The following is a 21541-nucleotide window of genomic DNA, read 5'->3' on the forward strand; positions in this document are numbered from 1 at the left end:
TTTGTTTTGGTTCTTAAATTCCACATATGAATGGGTCCTTTTTATATTTTAAACAAGACATATCATTTTTATACATCATGATGTAATTTATAAAACCTAATTTTAAGGGATTGTGTGTTATTTTTATTGTATAAAGAATAACATAATCTGTTTAACAAGTTACATATGATTGGTTAGTTGAATTGTGTTCAGTTTTTAAAAAAAAATTTTTTTTAACGTTTATTTATTTCTGAGACAGAGACAGAGCATGAGTGGGGGAGGGGCAGAAAGAGAGGGGGGAGGGACACAGAATCTGAAACAGGCTCCAGGCTCTGAGCTGTCAGTACAGAGCCCGACGCGGGGTTCAAACTCACAGACCGTGAGATCATGACCTGAGCCGAAGCCAGACGCTCAACTGACTGAGCCCCCCCGGGTGCCCCTGTGTTCCGTTTTTTAGTATTTGTAATGCTGTGATGAATATCCTAATCTCTGTGCACATCTTTAATTATTTTTTAATTAAGTTCTAGGAAGTAAAATTGCTGAGTATATTTGCATGTGTATTTTTTTTGCATGCATGTGTATTTTTTTTGCATGTGCATTTTTAAGGATTTTTTTCTTTTTTTGAATTTTTTTGAATACTTCTATTACTTATTTTTTAAAATTTACATCCAAGGTAGTTAGCATATAGTGCAATAATGGTATCAGGAGTAGAATCCAGTGATTGATCTCCTACATCTAGCACCCAGTGCTCATCCCAACAAGTGTCCTTTTTTTTTTTTTTAATTTTTTTTTAACATTTATTTATTTTGAGACAGAGAGAGAGAGAGAGAGCATGAACAGGGGAGGGTCAGAGAGAGAGGGAGACACAGAATCCGAAGCAGGCTCCAGGCTCTGAGCTGTCAGCACATAGCCTGATGTGGGGCTCGAACCCACGGACTGCGAGATCATGACCTGAGCCGAAGTCGGACGCTCAACCGACTGAGCCACCCAGGTGCCCCAACAAGTGTCCTTCTTAATGTCCCTTGCCCATTTAGCCCATCCCCTCTCCCACAACCCCTCCAGCAACCCTCAGTTTGTTCTCTATATTTAAGAGTCTATGTTTTGTCCCCTTCCCTGTTTTTATATTACTTTTGCTTCCCTTCCCTTATGTTCATCTGTTTTATATCTTAAATTCCACATGAGTGAAGTCATATGATATTTGTCCTCTCTAATTTCGCTTAGCATAATACCCTCTAGTTCTGTCCATGTTGTTGCAAATAGCAAGATTTCAATTTTCTGATTGCCGAGTAATACGCCATTGTATGTAAATATACCACATCCTCTTTTTCCACTCATCAGTAAATGGACATTTGGGCTCTTTTCATACTTTGGCTATTGTCAATAGTGCTGCTATAAAACATTGGGGTGCATGTGTTCTCTTCTCTTTCATTCTTGATTTTATTTATTTGTGTCCTTTCCTTTTTCTTTTTGATCACATTGGCTAGGGATTTATCAATTTTGTTAATTCCTTCAAAGAAACAGCTCCTGGTTTCATTGATCTGTTCTGTTTTTTTGATATCATTGATTTCTGCTCTAATCTGTATTATTTCCCATCTTCTGCTTGTTTGGGGTTTTATTTACTGTTCTTTGTCCAGCTCTTTAAGGTGTAAGGTTAGATTGTGTATTTGACACCTTTCTTCATTCTTTAGGAAGGCCTGGATTGCTATGTCCCTCTTTTGACCCAAAAGGGATCAAATCTGCATCCTGGAGGTTTGGGGCTATGGTGGTGTTATTTTCATTGACTTCCATGTACTTTTTAATTTCCTCTTTAACTTCTCGGTTAACCCATTCATTCTTTAGTAGGATGTCTTTTAATCTCCAAGTATTCATGGTCTTTCCAAATTTTTTCTTGTGAGTGATTTCGAGTTTCATATCATTGTGGTCTGAAAATATGCACGGAATGATCTGGATCTTTTTGTACTTGTTGAGGGCTGATTTGTATCCCAGTATGTGATCTATTCTGGAAAATGTTCCATGTGCAAGGCTTTTTTTTTTTTTTTTTTTTTTTAAAGCTTTTGATACTCACTGTAAAATTGTTTTCCAGAAAGTTTCTGTCCATGTGTTAGTAGAGTTTTGATGTCACAGGTTGCAGACCAGAGTCTACAGTAGAAAATTCTAGATAAATATAAGATTGAAATATAAAAAAAGAAATCTTGAATTTGATCAATATAATGTAAGCCCTCTGAGGGCAGGGATTTTTATCTATTTATTTGTTGATATCTCTCCGGCATCCAGAATTTGATAGATAATCTATACTGATATTTGTTGAGTGAATTAATACTGTTTCTTTATAGAAAAAATTACCATAAAATTAACCCATAAATGACCAGAAAATTCTCAAAAACATGACAAAAATTCAGTTTTCTTAAAGAAATTGTCTTTTCCATTAAGAGATTTTGACCCATAAGTTGAAAGCATATGCCGTTCTTCTCAACGGGATAAATATTTATGTTCCTCTATCCCCAGTAAACAACTCTTTTGCTAAAAAAGTGTTAAAATACCATTAAAATTGACAATATTACTTTGATAACATTTATAATAGGATACCACATTCTAGTTTTTCTTCCTTAATCTCTAATATGGCTGCCTGTGTTCAGTGAACTATTTAAAAACTAGCTGTTTTTAATTGTATACTTTAGAACATGCTCATAGCACACACATTTGATACTCAGTGTATTAGTTTCTGTAATTAAACATTTAATTTGAAAATAACCAAAAGATAGGGACAAAACTAATTGACTAAGGCAATGCAAATCATGTTCAAGATTATCTTTCCTGTGAACTTATAAAATCAAGAATACTCTGAGGATGACTGCATGTTTGCTCTTGTTTCAAAGTTCTTAGCTCCCAAGATTTCACAAAATCCAAACAGATATTTGTAAATGTGGAGAAATCTTGAGCGGTAGTCAAGTTGAATTCTCATGACTTTATATTTGGTTAAAAAAACAAACCAAAACCCAAAAAACAAAAACCAAAAAACCAAACCCCAAAACAAACAACAAATAACAATACCCCTAAACTGAAAATACCCACATTTGATTATATCTAAATATAAAGAAGGAAAAAGCCTATTTTGTTGGAAAAAAGATTAGGTGAAGCGTATGTTGAATAAATTCTGACCACCTCAGAGTTAATGAAGCATGGTGTAAAGTCTAGTTAAAGAACTTGTTTCATTTCTTCTTTGGAGACTGTATCCATTTTTGATTTGAGGACTGCTGTAGGAAATCAGAAGATATTTATACATTTGTTTCTACTTAGAAAAAAAGCTACCAGAAATAAAAAGAAGAATGCTACTATATTAATAGAAAATAATTAGAATATCATCATGAATTTATGACATAAATGATAGTGGTAGAGCATTAAGTATTGTATCCACTATAATTTATATAATATACTTCTACAATTACTAAGGAATAAAAAGTCTTTTGATCATTTGGAAAGGACTCCTATAGCATGTATTAAGTGCCAGGATTTTTTAATAGGTCAGTAAATCCAATTCCTTCACACAGGTCACATTGTTTATTAATATATTGGATCATATAAGTAAAAAGTTGAGGCAATGACTGAATTTTTACTCTGGTAAGTAAATGAGAATGGAAGCTGCTTTTGCCCTGATGGCATTTGCTAATTTCAATATATTTGGACTTGGCTACATCAGCGTTTCAGGGCAAGAGCAAGAAATATCAAAACCCTGGATACCCACAAAGTGGGGTATCTAACAGGAGATCTTCCTTATAGTAATCTGGGACTCAGGTTGAGGAAGTGGATTAGGCATCCAAAGAAATTACAGCCTATTCTCAAAATGCCTGAGTTTTCTGGTGAACTTCAAGTCTTCATTGTGAATTAAAGTGGCCCAGAACTGGTAGTGTTCTCAGATGCCTGAGAGAAGCAAACACAAGTTCTTTAAAAAGAAAATGCTTGCATTGATAGATAAATGGATGAAGAAAATGTGAAATATGTCTACATAGATATAGACAGTGGAATATTATGCAGCCATAAGGTGGGAGGAAATCTTGGGGTGACTCAGTTGGTTAAGCCTCTGACTCTTGATATTGTCTCAGGATGTGATCTCTCGGTAATGAGATTGAGCCCCCTATCAGGCCCCCCCTGCTTGGGATTCTCTCTCTCCCTCTCTTTCTGCCCTTCCCCTGCTTGTATGTTTGCTCTCTCAAAAATAAATAAACATTTAAAAAAAGGGGGGGGGGGAAGAAATCTTGCCGTTTGCAACAACAGGGATGAACCTAGAGGACATTAAGTTAAGTGAAATAAGCCACACAGAAAAAGACAAAAGCTGTATGATCTTAACATATGTGGCACCAAAAAGAAAAAATATAAAATAATAATAATAATAACAATGATAATAATGATAATAATTAATAATAATAAAATAAATAAGAAGGAAAAGAAAATCCAAACTCATAGAAACAGACTGGAATGGTGGTTACCAGAAGCTGGGAAGATGAGGACATGGTGGTCAAAGGGCACATGTCTTTAGTTATGAGATGAATAAGTTCTCGAGATAAAGTGTTCAGCATGGGGACCGTAGTTAATAATACTGTATTGTACACTTGAAGTTTGCTAAAAGAATAGATCTTCAACTTTCACACACATACAAAGAGGAAATTATGTAGGGTGATGTGTTAATTGTAATCACTTCAAAAGGATACGTAATCAAATCATCATATTGTATGTTTTAAATATATATAGGGTTTTTTTTGGTAAGTTGTACTTCAAATAAATGTGCAAAAGAGAAAAAAGAACAAGAAAATTCTTCATCCTAGGCTTTGCATTGCTCCTATAAATAGTTTTTCAAGTAAAATGATCAGCATTTAGTCAAACGTAAGCAGGCACACAAAACAAGACATGAGTTAAAACAGAAAACAAGGATTAAAAAAAATGTTTATATATTTTGGATTGAGAGAAGGTGGAAGGGCAGAGAGAGAAAATAAAGATTTTTAATACATTAGAAATCTTAGGCATTGGAATGGTTAGACACAAATTATAAAAATGTTTGCACTTTCTGTTTTTAAAGAAAGAAGGCACAAGTTTGAATATAGTTGCAAGGAATAGGAAACTGTAACATGGCCTATGAGATTTGGATAATAAAAATAAAAAGAATATCTTGAACTGAGATAGGATGATTGAAATTGAAAACCTAAAGTTCTGGTTTGGGCACCTGGGTGGCTCAGTCGGTTGAGTGTCTGACTTCTGCTCAGGTCATAATCTTGGGGTTTGTGAGTTTGAGCCCCACATTGGGCTCACTGTGTCAGCCTGTCGGCACATAGCCCACTTCAGATCCTCTGTCCCAATCTCTCTGCCCCTCCCCAACTTGTGTTCTCCCTAAAATAAGTAAATGTTTAAAAAAAAAAAAAAAAAGGAAAACCTAATTGCCTGGTTTAAGAAAAGAGTAGATACGGTTGAAGACAGAATTAGTGAACTGAAAGGCTGTAAGGCCAAAAGATGTTCCAAATGCAACACAAAGAGGGGTGAATAAATACAGAGAAAAAGAAAAGAGGCATAAAGGATATAGCAGAAATGTCAGTATATCTTGGAGTCTTAGAAGGTGGGAGAGAAAAATAGAGAAGACACAATATTTGAAAGGTTGATCATTGGAAACTTCCCAGAACATCAAATTAAAGGTTAGAGAAACCTAACAAATTCCAAAGGTGGACGTTAAAGGAAATCCAGAGGTGCCTGGATGGCTCAGCTGGTGGAGCATGGGACTCTTGATCTTGGGGTTGTGAGTTCGAGCCCCATATTGGGTGTAGAGGTTACTTAAAAATAAAATCTTTAAAAAAATTAAAGAAATCCATATGTAGAAAAACATAGTGATTTGAAGAAAACCAAATATAGGAAATGTTTGCCAGGTAAAAGGTCAAATTTCCTTCAAAGGTATGTTAGATTGATAAATGACTATTCAGAGTAGTGAAAGGTTAAAGACAGTTGGATATCTGCAATAGCCTGAAAGAAAATAACTACCAACCACAAATTCTATACCAAGCAAAAATATCTTTAAAAAAAAAAATTTTTTTTTTTTTAATGTTTATTTTTGAGAAAGAGAGAGAGACAGAGCACGAGCAGGGGAGGGGCAGAGAGAGAGACACACACACACAGAATCTAAAGCAGTTTCCAGGCTCTGAGCTGTCAGCACAGAGTCTGATGCAGGGCTTGAACTCACAAACCATGAGATCATGACCTGAGCCAAAGTCGGATGCCCAACTGACTGAGCCACCCAGGTACCCCAAGCAAAAATATCTTTCAAGAATGATTGTAAAATAGACCTTCAGATACACAATTAAGTTTGCCACCAGCCAACTTACTGAAGGAAATTTCTAAAGAATTTATTTAGGCAGAAGGAAAATGAAGATCAGAGATGAAAAAAAGAACAATGAAAGTCATTTTATGTGAATAAATATAAATGAACATTGATTAAAGCAATAGTGAAAATTTTAAAGTACAAAATTAAAGCAACAATGGCATATCAGGAATAATGGTAAATGCAGTAAAAGGTATTTTGAGGGGTAAGGTATTGATTAACATTAGACATTGATAAGTTAAAAGGATGCATGTAATATTTTCTAGGGTAACTTCTAAAAGAACAGGATTTGAGTGTAAAACTTCCAAACCAGCAAAGGGAAGACATTTGGAATACTTAAAAAAATTTTTTTTAATTAAGTGACGTTAGGTGGCATCAATTCTTAATTTCAAAGGAACTCACAAAAAAAAGAGAAATCAAGGGAGGCTACATGAAGGAGGTGTGTTTTCTAGGACCTGAGGGATGAGTACAAACTGGTTTGGGCTGCAAGCAGCATAGGAGCCAAGACCCTCTACCCTCTTCTTTTTAAATGTGTATTTATTTTTGAGAGTGTGAGCAGGGGAGGGGTAGAGAGAGAGACAGGATCTGAAGCGGGCTCTGTGCTGAGAGCAGAAAGCCCAGTGTGGGGCTCGAAGTCATGAACTGCGATATCATGACCTTAGCCAAAGTCTGACGCTTAATTGACTGAGCCACCCAGGCACCCCAAGCCAAGTTCCCTTTTTTAATGACTGATAGAGTACTTGCTTTCCAGTGAAATCTCTTCTCAAGTGTTAAGAGTTGAAGTTGGGACATAGCTGCCCAACTTGAATGAAAAATTTCAGCCTCCCCTGCAACAATAAGGAGTGGCCTTGTGGAAAGTCTCACCATTGAAGTGTAAATGTAAGTGAGATAGTGTCTGAACTTACACCTCAGCTGGAAAGTAAATGACTCTGAAAGTCACATGTTGAAAACAACAGTGCCATTATAAGCCTGAGTCCCTGAAAGTCTGAGTGGAGGAGAGCTACCTACTTAATCTGGTTCAATCCAGCCTGGACTGTCAAAGTTGCAGGAAATAAACTTCTGTTTTGATTGAGTAATGACATTTTTGGCCCTTTTGTTATAGCAGTTAACATTATATGTTTGTGTGTGTGTATTTCTTTTTACAAAAACAGAATTATCATACCATATGTACTATTTCACTTAAATGCATAGTATCGGTACATATCTTTCTATAATTTTTTGAACCTTTAAGTTGAAAGAATAGTACAAATGATACCCATTACATTTTCTTGTTCATTTGCTTTATCTCTCTATATATTCTTTTTCTGAACAATTTCAAAGCAACCAGGCTTCATGATACTTTACCCTTAAATACGTAAATGTGCATCTTCTATTGAAACAGACATTCTCCTACGATGCCATAATACCATATCTTAAGAAAATTTAATAGTCCCTTACATTATCTAATATGTAGAGTGTATTCAAATTGAATTGTCCTCCAATTATTTTTTAGCTGTTTTGATCTATGATCCAATCAAGGTACATGCATTGCATGCAATATGTCTCTTTAGTCTGTAGTTCTCAGATTAGATAAATTCGTAGAGACCAAAAGTAGAATAGTGGTTGCCAGGGACTAGGAACATGGGGAAAGGGAATGACTGTTAACGGGTATAGAGTTTATTTAGTGGGTAATGAAATTTTCTGAAATTAGTGTTAATGTTTTCACAATCCTGTGAATGTAGTAAATCTGTTCAATTGTGCACTTTTTTATTTATTTTTTTAAATTTTTATTTATTTTAGAGAGAGACAGAGTGCGAGCAGGGGAGGGGCAGAGAGAGAGAGGGAAACACAGAATCTGAAGCAGGTTCCAGGCTCTGAGCTGTCAGCACAGAGCTGACGTGGGGCTTGAACTCCTGAACTGTGAGGTCATGATCTGAGCTGAAGTCAGATGCTTAACCGACTGAGCCACCCAGGTGCCCCAGTTGTGCACTTTAAAAGGGGGAATTTTGCAGTATGTGAATTATTTCTCAGAGTTTCAAGAAAGTTAGATGTGGGTTCTTAAAAAACTGATGAAATAGATAAGCCTTTCACGAGTCTGGTCAAGGGGAAGAAAAAGTAATGTGCAGATGTCAGGAATGAAAATGAATATGACTTACGATTTTTCAGATATTGAAAATATAAGATATTTTGAATACTTATGCCAGTAAGTGAAAAAAAAAAGAGAAGTGTGTAATTCTTAGAAATATAATTTACAAAACCCACACAAGAGAAATTATAATTAAAAAGTTTGAATAATCTGGGGAGCCTGGGTGGCTCAGTAAGTTGTGTCCAACTTTGGCCCAGGTCATGATCTCACAGCTCGTGGGTTCAAACCCTGTGTTCGGCTCTGGGCTGACAGCTCAGAGCCTGGAGCCTGCTTTGGATTCTGTGTCTTCGTGTCTCTCTGCCCCTCCCCCACTTGCACTGTCTCTTTCTCTCAAAAATAAACATTAAAAAAAATTTTTTTTAAGTTTGAATAATCTTATAACAAAGAAATGAATCAACTTTTAGGTTTAGAGGTCTACAAAAATCAACTTTTAGGTTTAGGGGTCTACAAAAAATTGAAGGAATAAATAATTCCTCCCTCATTTATGAAGGTAGTATGACCTCTTGATATAAGAAAGTGTAATATAAAAAGAACTGTAGACCATACTCACATACAAATAGTAATAAAGATACAGTAGTACTGAGTTGGGTTGAAAATTATGAGGTAGGGTTAACATGAGAAAGTCAATTAATGCAGTTCATCACATTGTCAGATTGAAGGGAAAAATGTATGTAGAAAAAATTATGTGGTGAAATTCAGTATCTGGTCATCAAGATGTTCTTAGCTAACAGAGTGTAAGTCAACTTTCTCAAGATGATATTTGATATTTTAAACCAAGCCTTATATTTAATGGTAAAACCTGGAAAGCTTTCAAGTTGCGATCAGATATAAGAAGGAGATGCAGATTGTTATCACTTCTATTTAACATAATTTATTAGTGTGGCTTGATACATAAAATAAAAATGATAAAATTGATAATGTTTAATATATAAAAGTCAGTAGTATTTCTCCATAACAGTGATAGTTAAAATACCTTTAAAGCTATAAAAAATAAACACTCAGAAATTATTCCAAAAATTAGGTAAAAAGACTCTTTTTGGGGAATATATTAAAACCTTATTGTGAGATTTTAAGGAAGAGCTAAGTAATTTGAGAAAAGTACTATTCATGGATTTGAAGCTTAATTTATTTTTAATGATACCTGTTTTCAGTTATCAGTTAATGTATTGATTCAGCGATATTGCAACCAAGATCTCAGAAGATTTATGTAGTTTTAAATTAAAAAAACTAAGTCTAAAATTTATAAGGAAAGGCAGAGGGCTAATTATTTTTGCATAGGAAAAATAACAGGATAGCAGGACTTACTAGATACTAAGATTTGTTTTGTAATTATGACACTATGGTATTAGAAGGCTAAGCAAAGAGACCAATGGAACAGAGCAGAAATCCTAGAAATAGACCAACACATATGTAGACACTTGCTTTTTGATAGGGGCACTGTGTAGCAGTGATTAAAAGAACTTCTTAAAGAAATGATTCCAAGATAATTGGGCTTCTATAAACTTGACTTCTCCTCAACATACACAAAGAGTCAATTCCAGGTGGATTATAGACCAAAAAGTAAAAAGTACAACTAAAAGTTTTAGAGAGGAGTGTAACTTTAGCCCCAGTAAGAATTATCAAACAAGATAGAAAAGCACAAAAAATAAAGAAAAATGATACTACATTATGTTCATCAAAAGATACCATAAGGAGTGTGGGAAAAACAAGTATAAAGTGGAAGAATATATTTACAACACACATAACCAAGGACTTATATTTAAAATAACTGTTGGGGCGCCTGGGTGGCTCAGTGGGTTAAGCGTCTAACTCTTTGATTTTGGCTCAAGTCATGATCTCATGGTTTGTGAGTTGAAGCATCCCTCATGGAGCTCTGTGCTGACAGCACGGACCCTGCTTGGAATTCTCTCTCCCTCTCTCTCTCTGTCTCTGCCCCCACTCCCCGCCAAATAAATAATTCTTTAATTTTAAAAAAGTTTAAAGTAACTGTCATTAATTTTTAATTATTAGATTATATGTATAATTGTATGTAACATAATTAAATATTATATAAAATGAATATATATTAGAATCAAGAAAAAATACAACATAGTAGGAAAAAGCCTTAAGTATTTTACCAAAGAAAAAATTCAAATGATTAATAAATGTATGAAATGGTAATCAATCTCATTAGGAGTCAGGAAAATGTAAATTAAAGCCAGTATGAGATTTAACTGTACTCTTGAAAGTTGCAGTAAATTTTAAAGTTTGATTATACCAGGTGAGGGTGAGGTTTTGGAGGAATGGAGGAATTGGAACTGCTGATAAAAATTTTGGTTTTAGCTAGTGATGTTGAACATATGCTTGCATATACTATTACCTAGGAGTTTTTTCTTAGATGTATACCTAGACAGACTTGTGCAAATGTGCATATTACACATTTGTAAGAATTTATGGTAGCATTGATTGTAATGGTCTAAACCTGGAATCAGCCCAAATGACTATTTGCAGTAGCTTGGATGAGTAACTTCATGCAGTGGAATATTCTACAGCAGTGAAAATAAATGAACCATAGCCACATGTACCATCGTGGATGACTATTAAAATAAATAGGTAAATAAGTCAGACATAAAAAATATATAAATATATTTCCATTTATAGAAAATAAAAAATAAAACTGGATTGTTTAGAACACGCATTCTCAGCAGGGAGCATATTGTTCCCATTGGTGGCAAAAATTGGTTCTTTCTAGATGAAAAAATGTTCAATATTATAATGGCTTGTGGCCCTCCAAAGCTTAACCCTAGCTGGCAAAATCTTTACTTAGTATTTAATTTCTGTTTTTAATTTACTTGAGTATCACTGAGCACCATTTACAGTGATAAGAGTTCATAGAAGATAATACAAAGCACATTCACTGTCAGTGCTACAAAACTGGTGCGTAGATGATTGGAGAACTTTGAAATGTTTGCTTGATCTTGGAGTCATCACTAGAGGTGATCTGCATTGCATGTGCCAGTTGGTTTCATTAGCTGCTTTGTGGGTATTGATACTCTGTGCTTTTGTATATGACTTTGGAATTAAATAAAAATATTCTACTTTATTTAATTGAACAAGTTATTTAACCCGTTAGTTATGCCAAGTACTGAAAAGAAAATTTTGATTGTCTTAATATCTAGTAGCCAGTTAAGCTAGAAGTTTCTTTTTGGATCAAGCAAAAGTGAAAAGTTTACTAAAAATTGTAGGAAATTAATTTTTTTAATTGCTTTTTTTTTGCTGGAAAAATAGATGTTAATTAAAATTTATTTGTATTGCTATTATTAATAAATGGATACACATGTAATTTGATGCATCACAATTTAAATTACATTAAAAAGCAAATACAATTATAAAGCAAAGTAAAATATTTGATAGTCTTTAAAATTTTAACTTTTAACTTAAAAAAGTTAATCATTTGTAACCCTGCATTGAATAAGAGTAGGCTTTATATACCTTATATGAAATCACAGATATACATACAGATAAACAGTGTATCTGTGATATTAAAAGTTCAAAGAGAGTGATTAGGAGAAAATCTGAAAAGCCTCCTTAGGGTTGATAATGGGAAAAAGAAAGGTCAAGAAACACTGGTCTAGAAGTACATATATGTACTTATATGTACAAACTATAAAGCAGAGAAGTGATTATCATAACATTTAGGATATAGGTGCCGGGTGCTTTTAGAGTTCTGACAGTGTTTCTTGGCCTGGGTCTGTTTCTTGACCTGGGTGGTAGCCGCTCAGACTTTTACCTTGTAGTTATGCATTATTTTGTTTTGTTTTTTTGAGAGAGAGAGAATCCCATGGGGGCAGAGAGGGAGAGAGAGTGGGGTGGGGCGGGGAAGCAGGGCTCATGCTCACCTGAAGCAGGGCTCATGCTCACCTGAGGCAGGACTCAAGCTCACCTGAGGCAGGGCTCAAAGTCCCCTGAAGCAGGGCTGGAACTCTTGGTGGAACTCATGAACCATGAGATCATGATGTGAGCCAAAGTCCGATGCTTAACCGACTGAGCCACCCAGGTGCCCCTATGCATTAGTCTTTATGTCCATGTTTTATGAACTTTTCTGTATGGGTATTATAGATCATAATGAAAAAAAGGTAGTTTGTAGACTTTAAAATACAGAAATGCAGAATATTACTTAGATTTTACATATCATGATTATGAACTAAATTTCCAACTTAGTAAATTTCTTAAAAAAACAGATGAACAGATGAAAAGATTTTTATGAACAAAAACAAATGCTAGGGTTTTTTTGTGTTTTGTTTTTCAGATGGGCTCAGTTTTTCATCCATCCACTAATGATCAGAGATGCAATTGACCGTGAAGTTGAAGCTGTTGATAGTGGTAAGAGAAGTGCTTTATATCTTACGACTATTTCTTGCATTGACTAGTTATTTAGCACATTTATCATTATTATCACTGGACCATTTTATCCTTTTATCATAAAGGGCAAAATTAAAATAAATGTGTCATATTCTTGAACCATTAAAATGTAATTCATTGTAGATTTGAAATAAAATAATGATTATTGTTTTTCAGTCTAGTTTTTGAGCATTTTACCATAGTGACTACATCTTTTGCAGGACAGTAGCTTAATTCTCTTTTTTTTTAAAAAATATTTTATTTTTGAGAGAGAGAGAGAGCGTGACAAGGGGAGGGGCAGAGAGAGAGAGGGAAACACAGAATCTGAAGCAGGCTCCAGGCTCAGAACAGTCAGCACAGAGCCCGATGCAGGGTTGAACCCACTTACAGTGAGATCATGACCTTGCAGAAGTCAGACGCCCAGCCAGCTGAGCCACCCAGGTGCCCCAGGACGGTAGCCTAATTCTTAAAGTTAATACCAGGTGTTAAAACTTTAAAAGTTAACATAACTCTTTCTGAATGAAGAGACATTTTCTCTGAGGCTTTAAGTAACATTCTGATACTTAAATAGCTTATACTGGGGGGTGCCTGGGTGGTTTAGTCTATTAAGCTTCTGACTCTTGATTTCAGCTCATGTCATGATCTCACGGTCGTGAGATTGAGCCCCATGTCGGGCTCTGCACTGGGTATGGAGTCTGCTTAAGAGTTTCTCTTCCCCTTTTCCTCTGCCCCTCCCCCCTTCAAAATAAACAAATAAATAAATGGTTTATCCTTTGTTAGGTCTATGGCTTGAATTTTGGTAGTTCTGAAAACAGTTGTGATATATTTATGAATAAAGAAACTAAATCCCTGAATAGGAAATGCATTTAATTTTGTTAACAGTTTTTCTTGTCTTTAGGATTTAAAGAATGAAGACCATAAGGAAAAACTGTACTTATATAGGGTGAGGCTTCATTACAGAGCCATGCTATAAATACCGTTAATTACAGAGTACTGGTAAATAGCACCATCATAGAATGGCCCTGCTTGCCTTATTTTAGCATTGAAAACAAATAATACTAAACTTGAGGGGACTTTCGGTTCATATAGGTTAGGCTTGGCTTGCAACAGCCTAAGAGGCAGATTTCTGTTCTTGTTTCTCTTCTTTGTCTTAATTCATTGTTGGGTTGTAATAATGACTTACTGCATTCATTAAGAGGAGTAAACTGTAGATGGATAGAAAGACCCATCTGCCTGGACGTCAGCAGATTTTTGTTTTACTTACAGAAATTTAACTGACTGTGGCCCTCAACTTATTTGTAAAAGAGGGTGGGATGGAATTGTATTCCTCTTAGCTCTTGTAGCTCCTTACAATCAAGGATTTATTTTCTTCACTTTTGTTATTTGCCTACCACACTATCTCTTTTATCATAGCCCAGATAAGTATTTGTTGAGTGGTTGATAAACCAAAATAACCAAGGAAAACTCTGAAAGTCTTTCTTACTTTTGAAGAAAGCACCTTCTGTCTTAAGTACTTTGAAGTATTTTTCTTCATACAGTTTCTAGATTGGGTTGAAGTGTTGGTGTTCACACAATCTTTAATTTGGTTTTTATAAGTTTAAGTTAGAATATATTTTATTTTGAAATATGCAGAAATATATATATGGACATATACATGTGATATATGTACATACATACACATGTACTAAGTAGTTTTGGTTTAAAATGAACTTAAGGTAAAGGCTTTGTTTTTTTGTTTTTGTTTTGTTCATTTATTTGTTTTGATGATAGGAGACCTAGTTCAATTTGTGACCTGATACAGATAGCTAGATATATGTCATTAGTCACTTAACCTTCTAAGTGTGAAGGGTTTACTTGAGATCAGGGAGATGAGGTTGCTCTTAAGTTGTAACTGGTGTAATAACTTTAGTATTCATTAACAAGTTTTGAAAGCTCAATAATCTGGTGTTGTTTTCTTCTATTCAGCTGAGATAGTCTTCTATCATTCTTAACTCATTTGCATGTTTTCAGTTGCCTGTTTGCTTGGATGGCCCATTCCATGTAAGAGGAGTTGAAGGGAGATTCAACTTTCCTGGCAGATTCCTCTTCTCATTTTACTTTTTTAAAAAAATTCCTCTCTACCTGCTTATAAAAAAGATTCTTTCTGGGTTTTTAATTTATTATGTAGATCTAACTTCATTACTCTTATCACTGTGCCCTGCATTGGCAATCTGTTTTGCGCCTAATCTTTCAAAGGAGTGGTTATACACTTATATTTATAAGCATTTATTTACCCATTGCAGATAGGTGTGTTTAGTGTTTTACAGTTTTCTTGAATACATTTGGTAACAAACTCATGTCAATGTCTATAGGGTAGGTTTTAAAATGGGATTAGCTTATTGCTAAAAGAAGATTGTAGAGAAAAAAAAATGTTCTTAATGATTAGCTTTTTATTTTAGTGATAGTTCATGCTCTCACATAAATATGTGTAATTTCCTACAGAATATGTCTTAGTGATTGAGACTGAGGATATGTCCAAAACCTTTTTAATCTAACCAAGTAGCAGAATGTGTTCTCTAAGTGTTCAGATATTTATACTCTATTTTTATCAGTTGTTGTGGATAGATAATTTTTTGTGGATATGTTTACATGTCTGTTAGCTTCCTTTTGCTACTGAAACAAATGACCAGAAACTTGGTGTCTCAAAATAACACAAATTTGTTTTCTTAAATGTTTGGAGGTCAGAAGTCTAAATTATTTCTTTAAGGCTGCATTCCTTTTGGAGACCATAAGAGAGAAGCTGTTTCCTATCCTTTTCCACTTTCTAGTTACCATCTACATCCCTAGGTTATGGCTCCTTTCTCTATCTTAAGAGTCATCAGAGTAGAATCTTCTCTCCTCTCTGAACTCTGCTTCTGTCCTTAGATCTTTTCTCTGACTTTGATCCTCTTGCTTTTCTCTTATAAGGATCTTTATGATTACATAGGGACCACCCAGATAATCCAGGATAACCTCTCCTTCTCAGGATCCTTAATTTAATTTATACCCACCAAGTTCCTTTTACCATGTAAGGTAACATATTCACAGGTTTTAGAGACTAGGATGTGCACATCTTTGGGAACTATTATTCAATCTGCCACACTTAGGAATTGTTTTTCTCATGTTATAGCCATATCTTCATATTTTTTTTACAGTTTTTTTTATTATTTACTTGTTGAAGGTATATATATATATATACATTGCTGTCTCATTGTTGACTTAGACTTTATGATTTATAACTAAAGTATTTTGAATATGTTTACTTTTGTTTCTTCCTATCCCTACTGTCACCACTTTCTACTCTCTTCAGCAAATATTACAGTGATGGCCCCTAATCAGTTTTCTTGTCTCTACTTTTGCTTTCCTACCACCCATTCTCTACTTTCGCAACCAGAATGAACTTACTGAAGTCCAAATCTGATAATGTCACTCTCCTTATTAAACATCTGCAATGCCTTGCCATTACTCCTATGATAAATGATAATAGCTGACAGTTTGAGCACTACTTATGTGCATTATTGTGATTGTTATCCCCATTGTCCTTATTTGACATGTAATGAAACTGAGGCTTACAGAAGTGAAGTAATTAACTCAAAGTTCCAGAATCAGTCATTTGCCCAATTTTTTTCAAAAACTGTGTCTGTTTTTCAGAGGTGCCATAATCTCCTTCTAAGTTTTTTCTCCTTAAAATGTTTTACACACTCCCATTTCTCCTTCCGTTCCTATTTCCTAGAAGACCCTAGTTTGTCCCTCAATACTCAGCTTGAGTCATTCTGTGGAAAACCTTCCTGAGCCTCCCCCTTACCCAAAATAAATTCACACACAAATAAGACAAAATTAGGTTAAGTGACAGCCCTTATATATATTTAAATTACTCTATGCGTTTTAGCACTTACCCATAGCAAACTGTAATTTCTACTGACCCTAAGCTCTTATGATTATTAAACTGCTCCACTGGCCTCTTTGCTGCCTTTGAATTCATTAAAATATTTCTTGTCTTAAAGCCTTTGAATTTATAATTTCGATACCTGGAAAACTTCCCCAAAACTTCTTATGACATCATTCTCACTTTATTTGGATTTTGCTCACTTGTCACCACCTTAGGCCTTTTATGACCTGTTGTCACTTTCCATTCTCTTACACAGTTTTATTTTTCTTCTAGCACCTACCACTGACATTATGTCTAGAATCTGTTTGTTTTAGTTATTGTTTATCTCCTCTACTAGAATGTAAACTCTTTGAGGGCGGGGACTGGGTCCTTTTTTTTTTTTTTTTTTTTTCACATTTCTGCCTCTAGCAACTGGTTCAGTACTACCTGCCTCATAGAAGATGTTCAGTGAGTAATTGTTGAAGGAATATATCTTGTCTTATTTCTTATCAAAAGCCTATGAACTAAGTGCCAGTAACTCTATTTTATAGATGCAGAAATAGAATCAGGAAAGTTAGGTAACATCCTATCCTCAAGGTTGTACAGTGTAGTAAATGGCAGAATTGGATTCTAGACAAGGTATTTCTGACTTCAAAGTGATTGTTCTGAACAATTAATATTTTATTAATGACACAGCTGGTTTTAGAGGAAATTTAAATATGTATGACAGAGTTCCCAGGTAATGAGAAATTTGCTTTAACATCTTATTAAAGCACTTTATCAGTAAATTCTTGGACATAGCATCCTAGAATTGAAACCTTCAGATCATTAACTTATCTTGTTTCATTTGAAGATAAAGGAAAACCTCTAGGAAGGTGCATTGACTGCCTAAAGATACAGAATGTGTTAAATCATAGAGCCTGACCTGGGTCATTGAGTTCTCCACTTCAGTCTTATAACACACAATTCATAAAATTAATTTTTGTTACTTCCTTACTTTCAGTCCTGTGCAGTTCATTTCTTGAATTTCTAATAATAAAGCAAATACTGAATTTATTTTATTAAAAGTGTTTCTTTAAAACTGACAGAATATCAACTTGCAAGACCTTCTGATGCAAACAGAAAGGAAATGTTGTTTGGAAGCCTTGCTAGACCTGGACATCCTATGGGGAAATTTTTTTGGGGTAAGATGCTTCATACCTTCATCTTCTTTCTCTCCCCTCCCCCTCCTCCATCTCCTCCCTCTCCTCTCCCTTCTTTTCCACCTCCTCCTCCTCCTCCTTTTCCTTCTTTTGGCAGAAGTGTTATTTTTTTAATTTAAATTTTAACTAACATACAGTGCAATCTTGGTTTCAGGATTAGATTATTTTCTAATTGAGGAAGATTGAGAATATGCAAAGTTGATTAAGAATGGAAGACTGTGAAAGCAGAGTAGCTGGGCACCTTTTAGGATTGGTAGGCAGCTTCTCAAATAGAAAGTGGTTGAGCATGCATGTATTTGGTTTTCTGACATTAGGTATATCAAGAATAGCACTTAATGTTTTGTGAATGCTTTTTGAGTGCCAGATACTCTGCTAACACTACATGAATTACCTCATTTGATCATTGTTAACATTGTTATGAGCTGGGTCCCATTATCATATCCATTTAAAGATAAACAGGTTCAGGGAAGTTATTTAATTTGCTTAAATCACACTGTGTTGGGTGTGAGATTTGAACCTCTATTTTTATATGATTATAAAGTCTGTGCTCTACCCCAACCTGGTATTTCCCTTTATCAATAGAGATTCAGCAATGTGACCAAATTTTGTTTAAATGGTAAGCTGTTTAAATGGTATGTTTTTTATAATGGCTTTTTCTTAGTGTTAGAATTCAGTTATAGCCTTATATTAATGCTTTTGACCGTAAGGTAGAATCTGAGATGAGTTGATCTAAATAGTACTTCATTCAAAGGCTGTTCTGCTTCCCTGTATATCTTGTACAGTTATATGCAATTTATATGACAGCCTTGCTTTATGTGGTTTATTTTTAAGGATTATGTAGAATATTATTAAAATAATTCAGAGATAAAACCTGAATTGGATGCTAGACTAATGATTAAGATAAGCTGAAGACAATTACTGTTGTTAAGGTATCGCCAGTTGGAGATTAATTCCTTATGTGTTAAAATACACTTCAGAATTGTTTCTTTTGAATTTTTGTCCTATATTGATATTATTGTTATGCATTGATTCTATATTCTTGAGTCACTTAGGTTCATTAGTTATGTATCAGTAGCAGAGCATGCATTTTTGGTATAGAGGCTTTTGACAAAGTAAACATATTTAAAATATTTTAATTTTAGTGTGGTTCAAAGTAAACTACTTATTTTTGTGATGTTTTTCATCTTTTTTTTTTTTTTTACAGGAAATGCTGAGACACTGAAACATGAGCCAAAAAGGAATAATATTGATACACATGCTAGATTGAGAGAATTCTGGATGCGTTACTATTCTGCTCATTACATGACTTTAGTGGTTCAATCCAAAGGTAGTATATTGTCTTTTATGGCCCTTAGAATTATGTTGAAGTAGTGCTTTCTTAGGATTTGTTTGCCTTGATTAGTGTTGCAGGGTATTATAAATTATTTTAGTGCTTGACCTTAATATGACCTAAAGGAAGTCAGGGTTTGGAAAAGTCACATAGCAAGTGGCACAGCTTAGCAATCACAAAATCATCTGATTCTCAGGCAAATGTTTTTTTCTTTTATAGACATAGATCTTATCTCTAGGCTGGTCTGTGAGTTTACTGATGTTCTAATAGGCCATGAATTGGTCTTTTAGGTCACATTTAGTTGCTGCCTTTGTAAACTCTGACAGAGCAAGGTGTCTGTCTTTTCATCTTTACGTAGGGTCCAGTAAAATGGCATGATTAATTGAAATCCATCATGGTGATAATAGCAAAATGTAAAATACTGATCAGTACTTCTTTTCCTTCTTTTATCATTATCTTCAGCAATTTGTGTTAACTTTTCATCGTTAAAGAAATCATGGTAGCTTTCTTTTGTTTTCTTTACACTTCAGGAAGTTGCCAAACTTCTTTTTGACATATGTTATAGTTTGCACATTTAATTTTGAAAAAGTAATCTTCTCACCCTGTGACTCTCCTTTTCCTGAGATTTTGTTCTTTCGTTGTCAAAACTGAAATTGAAGCTGACCTGGCACTTAAATATGAAACATTTTTGCATTTAGGATCAAAATTAGTCCACTAAAAGTTGATTTGAATCTAAAGCTATGGCTATAGAATTGTAGATTCTTTTGTTCGGACTACAGACGTGTATCTAAATTCCTTTTACAACATTTGTTAAAATAGGCAGTTCCATATTCAGTATATAATTTACAGTTTTTAATTACTATTTCCAAGTGTGTCACAAACAAACGTTTTTCTTCAACTATGTATTGTTTCCTTTATTAATGCTTGTTGCAAATTTCTAAAATAAACCCTAGATATTTGATAAGAGAACCTTATACAATTTAAATTCAATTGTTTTTTAAGCTTTAGCATTTATCCATTTAAGAGTTGAATATCTATATATATAGTATAGAATAAATTCAGAACTTGATTAGTCTAATTTGTATCTTGTGTTTTACATAATGGGGCATCTCTTGAAAATTAGTGAAACTTGTGTCTGGTGGAAGTACAAATACTATTTGGTAATAGTAATGAGTCAGTGAGTGGGATAAAGGAAAAAGGTTTCTTTTTGTACCGAGATCTGCTTTTAAAAAGAATTTTGTATGAAATACAGGAATCAAAAGAAGATAGAAATCATATTATATGCAACCTAAGAGGAAGACTTACAGATTAAAACCTCAGCAAGTATAAATTAATGTAAAATAAATGGAATGTTGAAAGTACTAATGAAATCCTGAGAAAGAATGATCAGTATAGTGTGGATTAATTGGGAGAAACCTTCCTAGAAGAATTAAGTTTTAGAATGGAGTAGGAGGATGGAGATATTTTTACTCTTGGCTCTCCACAGTAGCCTAGTGATAAACAAAAACTTTCCTTTTTTTTTATAAAACAAAACAAAACAAAAACTTGTGTACCTTTTCTAACTTTACCAGCTAGAAATAGAGGATTCTAATAAAATTATGTGTCTTAAGGTTTTCTTAACTATTGTTTTTGTTGTTGTTGCTACTTATTACTGGTTAAGGAGTGGCAAGTAATGCCCAAATTAAAGTATCCCTTTGTTTTATACCTAAAGATTTTATACCTAAATCTAATTGCATTTCTTCCTTCAATAACAACATTTTATTTCCCTGTCTCCTACCTGCCCTCCCCAAAGAAACACTGGATACTTTGGAAAAGTGGGTGACTGAAATCTTCTCTCAGATACCAAACAAGTAAGACATTAATTTTCATAAACCATATGCTTTAAAGAATTAAAGAGGTATCTTCTTGTATGAATCCTAGAGGTGGTCCCCCCACCCCTCCCGCCTGGGGAAGGGGTGTTATTTTTTAAACAGGTGATTAAGACCTAAAATGGTTTAGCAAGATCACATAGCTTTTTGATTGGGAAACCAAGATGAGAGCCCAAGTTTCCATAATGTCTATAGTTCAAAATTTATAAGCTTGCAATCTTACAGTAAGTAATAATTCTGAAGAATTTATGGCTCTTTCTCCTTTTACAGTTATTCAGAGTTTTTCTGTTACTGTGTAGAGTGTTTGACACTGTGTTTTGAAAGCAAGTATTATATCGAGAGGCAGCCTATATATACACTTGTATACCCTGCCTCAGAACAAATTTTGTTCTGAAAGTTTTTTTTTTTTTTTAGTG

General features: G+C 34.3%; 1 protein-coding gene across 3 annotated transcripts in view; it reads left to right on the plus strand.

Moving 5' to 3' along the window:
• NRDC (nardilysin convertase) overlaps positions 1-21541 on the plus strand; it is a 100981-nt gene that overhangs the window by 46485 nt on the left and 32955 nt on the right. For all 3 annotated transcript variants that reach the window (XR_002079903.2, XM_019449312.2, XM_019449313.2), the window contains 4 exons: positions 12748-12821; positions 17814-17909; positions 19132-19254; positions 21050-21107. Coding sequence is in view for 2 of the 3 variants with exons in the window: in XM_019449312.2 (XP_019304857.1) it covers positions 12748-12821; positions 17814-17909; positions 19132-19254; positions 21050-21107 (351 nt within the window). In the remaining variant the exon portion in view is untranslated. The remainder of the gene's footprint in view (positions 1-12747; positions 12822-17813; positions 17910-19131; positions 19255-21049; positions 21108-21541) is intronic.

The sequence above is a fragment of the Panthera pardus genome, unplaced genomic scaffold (genome assembly GCF_024362965.1).
Source record: "Panthera pardus isolate Hobbes unplaced genomic scaffold, ASM2436296v1 HiC_scaffold_11, whole genome shotgun sequence".
NCBI classification, from domain to species: domain Eukaryota; kingdom Metazoa; phylum Chordata; class Mammalia; order Carnivora; family Felidae; genus Panthera; species Panthera pardus.